Source organism: Salvelinus namaycush, chromosome 23 (genome assembly GCF_016432855.1).
Source record: "Salvelinus namaycush isolate Seneca chromosome 23, SaNama_1.0, whole genome shotgun sequence".
In the NCBI taxonomy this organism is placed as follows: domain Eukaryota; kingdom Metazoa; phylum Chordata; class Actinopteri; order Salmoniformes; family Salmonidae; genus Salvelinus; species Salvelinus namaycush.
The window spans coordinates 16,249,810-16,262,102 of record NC_052329.1 but is presented as its reverse complement, the minus strand read 5'-3'; the positions used below and the strand labels follow the sequence as shown (position 1 = coordinate 16,262,102).

General features: G+C 39.6%; 1 protein-coding gene across 1 annotated transcript in view; it reads left to right on the top strand.

The window, feature by feature from the left end:
- The window catches only part of LOC120018118 (neurofibromin-like), a 100,868-nt gene that overhangs the window by 25,512 nt on the left and 63,063 nt on the right, over positions 1-12,293 (top strand). The window contains exon 28 of the mRNA XM_038961114.1: positions 4,556-4,691. Coding sequence (XP_038817042.1) covers positions 4,556-4,691 — 136 coding nt within the window. The remainder of the gene's footprint in view (positions 1-4,555; positions 4,692-12,293) is intronic.

The following is a 12,293-nucleotide window of genomic DNA, read 5'->3' as shown; positions in this document are numbered from 1 at the left end:
AGCCCCCCTTCACAGTAGAGGCACCAGACAAGGTTCTACAGACTGTTGACATCTAGTGGAAGCCGTAGGAAGTGCAAACTCATCCATATCTCGCTGTGACCTTGGTTGAAAATCGACCAGCCTCAGAATTTCCACTTCCTGTTTGGGTATTTTCTCAGGTTTTTGCTTGCCATATGAGTTCTGTTATACTCACAGACATAATTCAAACAGTTTTAGAAACTTCAGAGTGCTTTCTATCCAATACTAATAATACTATGCATATATTAGCAACTATGACTGAGGAGCAGGCCGTTTACTTTGGGCACCTCTGTGCACCTTTCATCCAAGCTACTCAATACTGCCCCTGCAGCCATAAGAAGTTAAAGGGACAGTCAACTTAGTGTATGTAAACATCTGACCCACTGGAATTGTGATACAGTGAATTATAAGTTAAATAATCTGTCTGTAAACAATTGTTGGAAAAATTACTTGTGTCATGAACACCGTATATGTCCTAACCGACTTGCCAAAACTATAGTTTGTTTACAAGAAATTTGTGGAGTGGTTGAAAAATGAGTTTTAATGACTACAACCTAAGTGTATATAAACTTCTGACTTTAACTGTATTTAATAATCTCAACCCACCCAATTCATATTCATTATGTAGATAGGCACTTTTTATTTTGTCTAGTTTAGCGTCCCAGATATATCAAAATATTTTTTTGCTCATATGATTTAAAAAACAAATCATCAGGAGTAGGCAGCGCCATAAGTAAGTGAGTAAACTGAGATATGTCTAAGGAGTTTAACAGGATTTCTTTTCATAAATAGACAGGTATTTACCTCTCCATGGTTGCAGGATCTTGTCTATTTTTACAAGTTTTCTATTGAAATTCCCTGCGGAGAGCTAATTTATATATTTTGTGATATGAATACAAAGTATGTCTACTTCACTGTCAGCCCATTTTATAGGTAAACTGCAGGGTAATGTGAGTTGTATTTTTAAAGATCCAATACGTAATATTGTACATTTATCATAATTAGGTTTTAGTACAGAGTCCAGAAAAGTTATCTAGATCTTCAATGAGACATTGCAGGGATCTAGCTTGCGGACTTAATATAAAACTTGAGTCATCGACATACATGGACACCTTTGTTTTTAAGCCCTGGATTTCCAATCCTCTAATGTTGTTATTGGATCTGATTTTAATAGCTAGCATTTCGATGGCCATAATAAATACTATGTTGACAGCGGACACCCTTGTTTAACTTCTTATGGCTGCAGCCCGAGGCCGCCCACAATATGACAACAGCCAGCTCAAGTGCAGGGCGCGAAATTCAAAATATATATTTTTTTAAATATTTAACTTTCACACATTAACAAGTCCAATACAGCAAATGAAAGGTACACATCTTGTGAATCCAGCCAACATGTCCGATTTTTAAAATGTTTTACAGCGAAAACACCACATATATTTATGTTAGCTCACCACCAAATACAAAAAAGGACAGACATTTTTCACAGCACAGGTAGCATGCACAAAGCCAACCTAACTAACCAAGAACCAACCAAACTAACCAACAAACAACTTCATCAGATGACAGTCTTATAACATGTTATTCAATAAATCTATGTTTTGTTCGAAAAATGTGCATATTTCAGGTATAAATCATAGTTTACATTGCAGCTACAATCAGAAATTGCACCGAAAGCAGCCAGAATAATTACAGACACCAACGTCAAATACCTAATTACTCATCATAAAACATTTCTGAAAAATACATAGTGTACAGCAAATGAAAGACAGGCATCTTGTGATTCCAGACAATATTTCCGATTTATTAAGTGTTTTACAGCGAAAACAAAATGTAGCGTTATATTAGCTTACCATAATAGCCAGAAACACAAGCCATTTCCCAGCAGTAAAAGTTAGCGATCGTAACAAACCAGTAAAAGATATATAATTTTTGACTAACCTTGATATTCTTCATCAGATGACAGTCCTATAACATCAGGTTATACATACACTTATGTTTTGTTCGAAAATGTGCATATTTAGAGCTGAAATCAGTGGTTATAAATTGTGCTATCGTAGCTACTTTTTCCACAACGTCCGGATATTTTTCTGACACTTTTTCTGACACACATATTCTGACCAAATAGCTATTCATAAACATAACTAAAAAATACATGTTGTATAGGAAATGATAGATCCATTAGTTCTTAATGAAATCGCAGTGTTAGAATTCTAAAAAATAACTTCATTACGACATCCAGCTTCGGTATAGCTAGAGTACCCAAAAGTTGGGCGCCGACGACTAGTTCACATGTACGACAGATATATGAAATAGCATCATAAAATGTTTCCTACTTTTGCTGATCTTCCATCAGAATGTTGTACAAGGTGTCCTTTGTCAAGAACAATCGTTGTTTGGATTTAGAACGGCCACTTTCCCTCTCGATTTAGCAAGCACACTAGCCAAGTGGCGCGAATCTCTCCATCGTCAACAAAGTCAGAGAACGGAACACGGCAAAACTCCCGAAAAAATGTCAATAATCTGATTAAACTATATTGAAAAAACATACTTTACGATGATATGGTCACATGTATCAAATAAAATCAAAGCCGGAGATAGTAGTCGCCTATAACGGCAGCTAAACAGAAGGCAAATCCAGGTACCTCCTCGCGCTCTCCAGAAAACAGGAAATGGGGGACACGTCATACAAAGAGTTTGTATTCCACTTCAGACCAAGATAAACACTCAATTTCTTCTCTCACCGCCTCTTGACATCCAGGGGAAGGTCTATGAAGTGCATGTATACTAATACGTATCATGCCCATTTATAGGCAGGAAGTAGAACAGAGCCTCAATTTCAGACTTTCCACTTCCTGGTCAGGAAGTTTGTGCCAAATGAGTTCTGTTTGACTCACAGATATAATTCAAACGGTTTTAGAAACTAGAGTGTTTTCTATCCAATAGTAATAATAATATGCATATTGTACGAGCAAGAATTGAGTACGAGGCCGTTTGAAATGGGCACCTTTTATCTGGCTACTCAATACTGCCCCTGCAGCCCAAACAGGTTAACTCCTCTTGACAATTCAAAACTCTCTGAGAAGTAGCCGTTATTTACTATTTTACACCTGGGGTTGCTATACATTATTTTTACTCATTTTATAAGAGAATTATCGAAATTGAAAAAATCCAGGCATTTATAAATCAAATCCAGTCTTTATCAAATGCCTTTTCAAAATCTGCTATAAATACCAGGCCTGGCTTCTTAGATGTTTCATGATCTATAATTTCTAGTAGTTGTATATTATCTCCAATGTATTGTCCATGTAAAAAACCTGTCGGATCAGGATGAACAATACCTGATTTAACCCTTTTTACTTCTGAGTGCTATGCATTTCGCTAGTATTTTTGCATCACAACATTGAAGTGTAAGGGGCCTCCAGTTTTTTAGATAGACTCGGTCTTTATATTTGCCATCTGGTACTTGTTTTAATAATATAGAAATCAGACCATCCTGCTGAGCATCTAACAGACTACCATTTCTATAGGAGTAGTTAAAACAATCTAACAATGGAGCTTTTAGTATCTCAAAAAAGGTTTGACATACCTCTACCGGTATGCCATCAAGCCCTGGTGTTTTTCCAGAATGAAAGGATTTAAAAGCCTCAAAGTTCTTCCTCTGTAATTTGGCCTTCGCACTGATCTGATTTGTTAATTGTCCATTTTTTTATATTATTTGGAAAGAATTCCTTACCATAATCTTCATTCAGTGGGCGAGGATGAGACAGAAAAGAGAACGTCTGCCTAAAATAATTAGCTTCCTCTTTTAAAATATCATTCGGAGAATCATAGATGACTCCGTCTTCAGTAAATTTCGGGGGAAAAAATAAAAAAAACTGTACTATTAGTTCATGGATTTCCCTTGTTAGTCTTGTCTCTTTAGCCAGAAACTGCTTTTTTTATTATTGATGAATAATGAATTGAATGACCTCTGAAGGTACATTTTAAAGGTATCTGAAACAACAAGGGGATTTGCTGAACCTACTGGAAAAATTCAGTTATAAATGATTTTGTCTTAGTAAAAAATATTTGTCCTCCAATAAACTTTGATTAAATTTCCAATATCCCCGTCTACGTGGAAAATCTATAAGAATTATGTGAAGGCCAATTGAATGATGATCCGATCGCATTCTGTCTCCTATTAAAACTTTTTTGTAACTTTTGATGCAAGAGAGAAAGAGACAAAGTAGGTAAGACGACTAGCTTGATTAAGTCTCCTCCATGTATTTCTCACTAGGTTGTGTTTTTTTTAAGTCTCTAAATATCCACTATTTCTAATGTGTCCATAATATTTGTGATTTCTTTAAGGGCACGGTGATGATAATTTGTAGAGTGATTACCTTTATGGTCCATTGAGGTACTTAACACTTTGTTAAAGTCTCCTACCATAATGATTGACTTTTTATTTCAATCGTGAACGACAGTTGTCGGACTTTCCCCTTCCTCTCTCTCTTCCCCCTCTCTTTTTGTCCTCTCCACCCTCCCTCCCTCTCTGTAGACTAGAACAGTCAGAGAACCTTGACGAGAACCAGCGGAACCTTCTCCAGATCACAGACCGGTTCTTCCTGGCCATTATCAACTCCTCCAGCGAGTTCCCGCCACAGCTACGCAGTGTGTGTCACTGTCTCTACCAGGTAGGTTCATTCCCCACCTCTGGCCTCACACTGCTCTCTGGGTGGGTGGACTGTGCTGCTGTCACCTACACCCTTACAAGCCACTGGCTTTCTTCTTCCACACTGTGCTAATAATGGCACTAGGCCACATCTCTCACTCACTCTAATACACACACTGGCACAACCTTCTTACTTTTCTCGTACTTTCCACTAACTTTGCTGCTATACGTGCTCTGCCCTCTTCTACGTGTTCGCTCTTCATATACTGTGACAGAACAGATTAAGGACTGTCCCTTCAATGTTGGTGGTTTGAAAAGGGGGAACATATGCAGATGAATTGACTTCAGCAACATCAAGACACCACAAAGCAGCTAGTGTCCCTACTGTCAATAAACCGCTTACACACACACCTCCGTTTCCATTAAGCCTAATTTTTCCATGAAAGGACACCTCTGTATGGACACACACACTCCACTAGCCTATTTCCTATTTCCATCTGCATGTCTGATGAGCCGAGACCGCTGCCCCCTGCTTCCACAAAAACGGACTTTCTCTCTATACTGACTTAAAGCAACACATCAAATGTTTCTATCTTAATGAGATGAACGCAGGGTGCTTTGGAACCACTAATGCTATTTTGTTGTACACAACACCAAAATCGCACAGAACGTGAAGCTGATGCATATCGATCTCCCTTCGCTCGATACAATCCCATACTACTACCATTGTGCTAAAATCTGCCTGTAAAAAAACGTGCACGCACACACAGTGCTGGTCAGTAGTAGGGCTGTGCCGGCGGATGCTCGTGTGTGTGTGTGTGTGTGTGTGTGTGGTGCTGTGATCTGTTTGTGCTCATCTCTGTTCTGTAGGCTACTTGCTACTCTCTACTGACTAAAGCCACAGTTAAAGACAGAAAGGAAAACAAAGAAGCAGTAAGTTCAGAGAACTTTTTCCTCAGCCCCTTTATTTTCAAAAGCAAAACTAACTTTGCCTTTTATTAAAAAATAAAGACATTGTACTAATAGTGGCGCCAACTTACTTGCATCCATTTTATATTAACAACTCCAAGAAACCAGTGCATTCTGTTACAGCAGGGGTGTCAAACTCATTCTCTGTAGGGCCTGGTGTCTGCAGCTTTTTGTTTTTTTCCTTTCAGTTAAGACCTAGACAACCAGGTGAGGGTAGTTCTTTACTAATTACTGATCTTAATTAATCAATAAAGTACAAGGGAGGAGTGAAAACCAACACACTCGGACCTCCGTGAAATGAGTTTGACACATGCGTTAGTATCTTTCTCTCTCCTCCAGACTAGAGGTCGACCGATTAATCGGAATGGTCGATTAATTAGGACCGATTTCAAGTTTTCATAACAATCGGAAATCGGTATTTTTGGACTCCAATTTTACGTATTGGAGCCAATTTTTTTACACCTTTATTTACTAGGCAAGTCAGTTAAGAACACATTCTTATTTTCAATGACGGCCTAGGAACGGTGGGTTAACTGCCTTGTTCAGGGGCAGAACGACACATTTTTACCTTGTCAGCTCTGGGATTCAATCTTGCAACCTTACGGTTAACTAGTCCAACGCTCTAACCACCTGCCTCACGAGGAGCCTGCCTGTTACGCGAATGCTAAGGTAAGTTGCTAGCTAGCATTAAACTTATCTTATAAAAAACAATCAATCAATCAATCATAATCACTAGTTATAACTACACATGGTTGATGATATTACTAGTTTATCTAGCGTGTCCTGCGTTGCATATAATCGATGCGGTGCGCATTCGCGAAAAAAGGACTGTCGTTGCTCCAACGTGTACCTAACCATAAACATCAATGCCTTTCTTAAAATCAATACACAGAAGTATATATTTTTAAACCTGCATATTTAGCTAAAAGAAATCCAGGTTAGCAGGCAATATTAACCAGGTGAAATTGTGTCACTTCTCTTGCGTTCATTGGACGTAGAGTCAGGGTATATGCAACAGTTTGGGCCGCCTGGCTCTTTGCGAACTAATTTGCCAGAATTTTACATAATTATGACATAACATTGAAGGTTGTGCAATGTAACAGGAATATTTAGACTTATGGATGCCACCCGTTAGACAAAATACAGAACGGTTCCGTATTTCACTGAAAGAATAAACGTTTTGTTTTCGAGATGATAGTTTCCGGATTCGACCATATTAATGACCTAAGGCTCGTATTTCTGTGTGTTAATATGTTATAATTAAGTCTATGATTTCATAGAGCAGTTTGACTGAGCGATGGTAGGCACCAGCAGGCTCGTAAGCATTCATTCAAACAGCACTTTCGTTGCGTTTTGCCAGCAGCTCTTCACTGTGCTTCAAGCATTGCGCTGTTTATGACTTCAAGCCTATCAACTCCCAAGATTAGGCTGGTGTAACCGATTTGAAATGGCTAGCTAGTTAGCGGGGTGCTAATAGCGTTTCAAACGTCACTCGCTCTGAGACTTGGAGTAGTTGTTCCCCTTGCTCTGCATGGGTAACGCTGCTTCGAGGGTGGCTGTTGTCAATGTGTTCCTGGTTCGAGCCCAGGTAGGAGCGAGGAGAGATTGAAAGCTATACTGTTACACTGGCAATACTAAAGTGCCTATAAGACTCATGTTAAAAGGAACCACCAGCTTTCATATGTTCTCATGTTCTGAGCAAGGAACTTAAACGTTACCTTTCTTACATGGCACATATTGCACTTTTACTTTCTTCTCCAACACTTTGTTTTTGCATTATTTAAACCAAATTGAACATGTTTCATTATTTATTTGAGGCTAAATAGATTTTTATTGATGTATTATATTAAGTTAAAATAAGTGTTCATTCAGTATTGTTGTAATTGTCATTATTACAAATAAATTTAAAAAATCGGCCAATTAATTGGCATCAGCCTTTTTTTGGTCCTCCAATAATCGGTATCGGTATCGGCGTTGAAAAATCATAATCGGTCGACCTCTACTCCGGACAGATGGGTTTTGGGATTGGAATGGGTGGAACAGTGTTTCTCAATGTTTCTAGAGGCTGAATTTGGCTGCAGTGGACATCAACACATCACCAGGGGGGGGGGGGGGGTTTCTATGGTGCACTTCTTTCTGCGTTGCTGCAGTGCATATGCAGTGGAATGTTACGTAGTAAAGTATTGTGTGTTTTTATTTATTAATTTTTTTTTAATGTTTTAATTTAACTAGGCAAGCCGGTTTAGAACAAATTCTTATTTACAATGACGGCCTACACCAGGCAAACCCGGACGACGCTGGGCCAATTGTGCGCCACACTTTGGGACTCCCAAATCACAGCCAGTTGTGATACAGTCTGGAATCGAACCAGGGTGTCTGTAGTGATGCCTCAAGCACTGAGATGCAGGGCCTTTGATTATGATATGTTTTAGAACTATAACGTTTTTTAAGTGGATTTGCAGAGATGGATAGTGTGACATAGTCAGCTTGCTGGGTGGGAAATGTTGGTTGCTAGGGTCTCTTGTCTCTCTTTCTGCCTCTGTCTGTCCTCTCCCTCATCTCCTCTCCTGTCCCTTTCTGTAGCAGAGTAACACAGTCATCTTGCTTAGTGATTGCGGTGGTTTTATGTCCGTTGTATTTGGGCCATATACTGTATAGGGCCTATTTGAAATTGGTTTATTGCACTTGCACCAAAGATTTGAATCTAAAGGCCTAGCTGAAGTGAGGATTGTCTGTCTTGTGCACATGCATGTTGGTGTCTGTCTTGTGGACTATGGTTATAAGTTATTGCTCTGTAAAACACTGTGTGTCTGGCTGATCACCTGTGGGTAATTTTTCTGCTTTGCTCTGGGAGTCATGGCTACATATCTCCATGTATTCGCGTTTGTTTTTTAGGCTGGTGAAATTCAATGTCATTTGTTACCCCTTCTTTTTTCTGTTGCGCTTTATAGTGCAATCATATCAGTCAAAAATATTAAAATCCCAATTTATGTTTCAAAACCAACTTTATAAGAGCTGTTAAAAATAGGTTATATTTAACTCAAAAGTCCATGATTTACAGTCACGCATTGTTGGCAGAATAGATGGAAGCAGTTATATGCATGATTTAATATAAATTACCAATACATTTCTTTGTAGTCCAAAAAATATTGCTCAGGTTGTAAATCACATCTGGCCGGGTACATTGTTTGCTACCTCCACCCATTCGAGATGTTTCAATGACTCAATATTTTGAACAAAAACGGACGACTGTAACTAAGGCTGAGAATGTCAATACAATCAAACTAGCAAGGGCAATGATCAGAAGTCCGCAATAACGGGGCTAATAGGCTAGCGCACGTGTCAAACTCAATAGGACACACAAGCGAGTATAAATTAGTAAACATTTGAGTCATCTACTTTATGAAATTATAGCCTGATGAGTCTCGCATCAGTCAATTTAACTTCAATTGAATTTAACTTCAATTGCGCTGCTTTCGTGTGCCCCAGTGCTCAGCCAAGGGTTAAGTGTACAGACACGCCACAGCATATTATGCACATCTACAAGCATAGCAGCGAAGGTTGGACAAATATGATTTATATCTTTGTTTTAATATGTTAAAATTCTATATACAGCATCCTATGTACATAAGTGGATATTTATAAAGTGACACATATTTTTTCTAATTAAACAATGGCCAGTTTGTCGTTTTTTTGTAAAAGCAAAAAGGATATGTCTGGCCCGCAAATTTGTTGTGTTTTGTCAATATGGCGCGTGCGCTGATTTGAGTTTGACACCCCTGGGCTAGCATACCTATTTATGTATGTAGCTCTTTATTTAGCTTAAAACACAGAGCATAACGTTAGCTAGGTAGCTAGCTAGCTGCTGGGAGGATGTCATGTCATTGGAAGAGTGGGGTGAGCGACCGACTTTTACCACTCATCGTTTTTCAATGGCTACAGCTAGAAATGCAGGTGCCATTTTTAGTTGATACGCAAAAAATGTGAATCGCTTTGCTAGCTATGCTGAACATGAACGACTGTTATCCACAGTTAGCAGGGGTGCGTGCTTAGTCCCCTCCTGTACTCCTTGTTCACCCACGACTGTGTGGCCAAACACGACTCCCAACACCATCATTACGTTTGCTGACGACACAACATTGGTAGGCCTGATCACCTACAACGAAGAGACAGCCTATCGGGAGGTCAGAGACTGCCAGGACAACAACCTCTCCCTCAATGTGAGCAAGACAAAGGAGATGATCGTGGACTACAGGAAAAGGAGGGCCGAACAGGCCCCCATTAACATCAACGGGGCTGTAGTGGAGCCAGTCGAGTTTCAAGTTCCTTGGTGTCCACATCACCAACGATCTGTCATGGTCCAAACACACCAAGACAGTCGTGAAGAGGGCACGACAACACCTATTCCCCCTCAGGAGACTGAAGAGATTTGGCAATGGTACCCAGATCCTCAAAGTTCTACAGCTGTATTATCGAGAGAATCCTGACCGGTTGCATCACCACCTGGTATAGCAACTGCTCGGCATCTGACCGTAAGGCGCTACAGAGGGTAGTGCGTATGGCCCAGTCCATCACTGGGGCCAAGCTTCCTGACATCCAGGACCTATATACTAGGCGGTATCAGAGGAAGGTCCCAAAAATTGTCAGACTCCAGTCACGCAAGTCATAGACTGTTCTCTCTGCTACCACATGGCAAGAGGTACCGGAGCGCCAAGTCTAGGACCAAAATGCTCCTTAACAGCTTCTAACCCAAAGCCATAAGACTGCTGAACAATTAATCAAATTGCCACCCGGACTATTTACATTGACATCCCCCTCCCCCCCTTTGATTTTACACTGCTGCTACTCGCTGTTTATTATCTATCCATAGTATCTTTACCCCCTGTATATAGCCTCATTGTTGTCATTTTCTTGTTACTTTTTTTCATTTTTTTCACTTGTTTATTTAATAAAGATTTTCTTAACTCTTTCTTGAACTGCATTGTTGGTTATGATTTATATCTGTTGTATTTGGCGCATGTGACAAATAAAATTTGATTAGATATCTCTTAGTTGTCAATCAAATGTGTTTGGTGATCGATCAAATGGGCGGGCAGGCAAGTTCCCATTCAGTTGTCAAAATGTAGGTTGGGTCAAGAATGCATTGGCAAGCAAGCTGCAGAAGGATGAACAGGCTACTATTCCCCATCGTTTATCGATTTTTGACGGCCAACTAGCAAGTTTGAGAGGATTTATCTAATGTTCCCTCTTCAGATTTGAGCTCATCTCGCTCTGGCTAGCATAAGTTGTTGATCTTGTTGTTTATGTGCATAGGCAACTGATTAAGAGGGCATACCTTTTCATGGTTGTTTGCTTAATATAACTAAGTTTCCAAATGTAAGAAGACTCCCATGGTATTTACATATTTGCAGAAATCCATTCAGGTGTATTTTGTGGCTTTTGGCGAATAACGTTCTAAAGTTGCGCTGTTGCTACTGCCTGTAAAAACACACAGTCCAGTTCAATGTGAATGTTGGCAGGCTTCTGTGGAAAATGGCTTATTTTCATATAGACCTACTGTAGCTCTGATTGGCTATGGCGCACCGGTCTGCCTAGACGCCGGTCCTGGACAAGACCGATGTTTATATTAGGTTTTATTTCCTGCAGTGTCTATTAATTGTCCAAACACATGGCTGCTTTCCCACTCTATATTGCTATAGAATTTTCATGTGCGCTACTATACGTTATTCCCAAACATTGTAGGAAAACGTGAAAATTACCATATCTAAGTGCTCACTTGTCAGAAAATGTAAAATAAGTATTGTCATTCATCCTGGGGGTGTAAATGAACAGATTTTAATAAGATTTCATGTTGATAAAACGTAGTCAGTTCCACTTTAAAATCAAGCTTGTCCACTCCTGCTGGCATTTATTTTGTTTTTCAAAGGCTTAATTTCCATCAAAGCTTTATTTTAAAATGTCCTCTCTTAGCTACGCAAGTCCAGAGAGGAAGACATATGAATACAAATAATAATTATCTTATGTCGAGATCACAACTTATCTCATGATCACTACATATGGTAAAAGTTTTGTCGAGATTACGAGATAATCAAAAGTACCCATCATCATCCATTAATTTGTTCAGATGCACAACCACCTCATCAAGGAGCCCTGTGGCTGTGTTGATCGCAATGCGTTCATGGGGCATGTAAGCCTTGAACGATGCCTGACATGCTGCGTGCTTCCCCAAGACCACAGCCAATTGCATGCTAATTAGCTATCTAGTCCTGTTAGCAAGCTTATTACCTATGTTGGTTGTTAGCTTGCCTAACTGATATGTGTATAATTATAAGGGACACTTCATGTTTTGTGCATGATATTGAAATTCACAGTGGGCTCCTTGCAGACAGCCTACAAGGCAGCAACCTGACTGCTAATCTGCCTGCAAGGAGCTTTACCAATGAAACAGCCTACGAGACACAATCCTGATTTATCAGCCTCTGATGCTGCTGTTGAATCAGATCACGCTCTAAGGCTGAAATTCAATCTGATCAGCCTGTTAGGAATGGAGCTCACCCACTCAGTAAATGTAAATATGATCCATTTAAACGTGAAGTGTTCCTTATGCATGTTATACACTTCAGTTATGCCAGCTAACAATCTAGCTAACAAGACT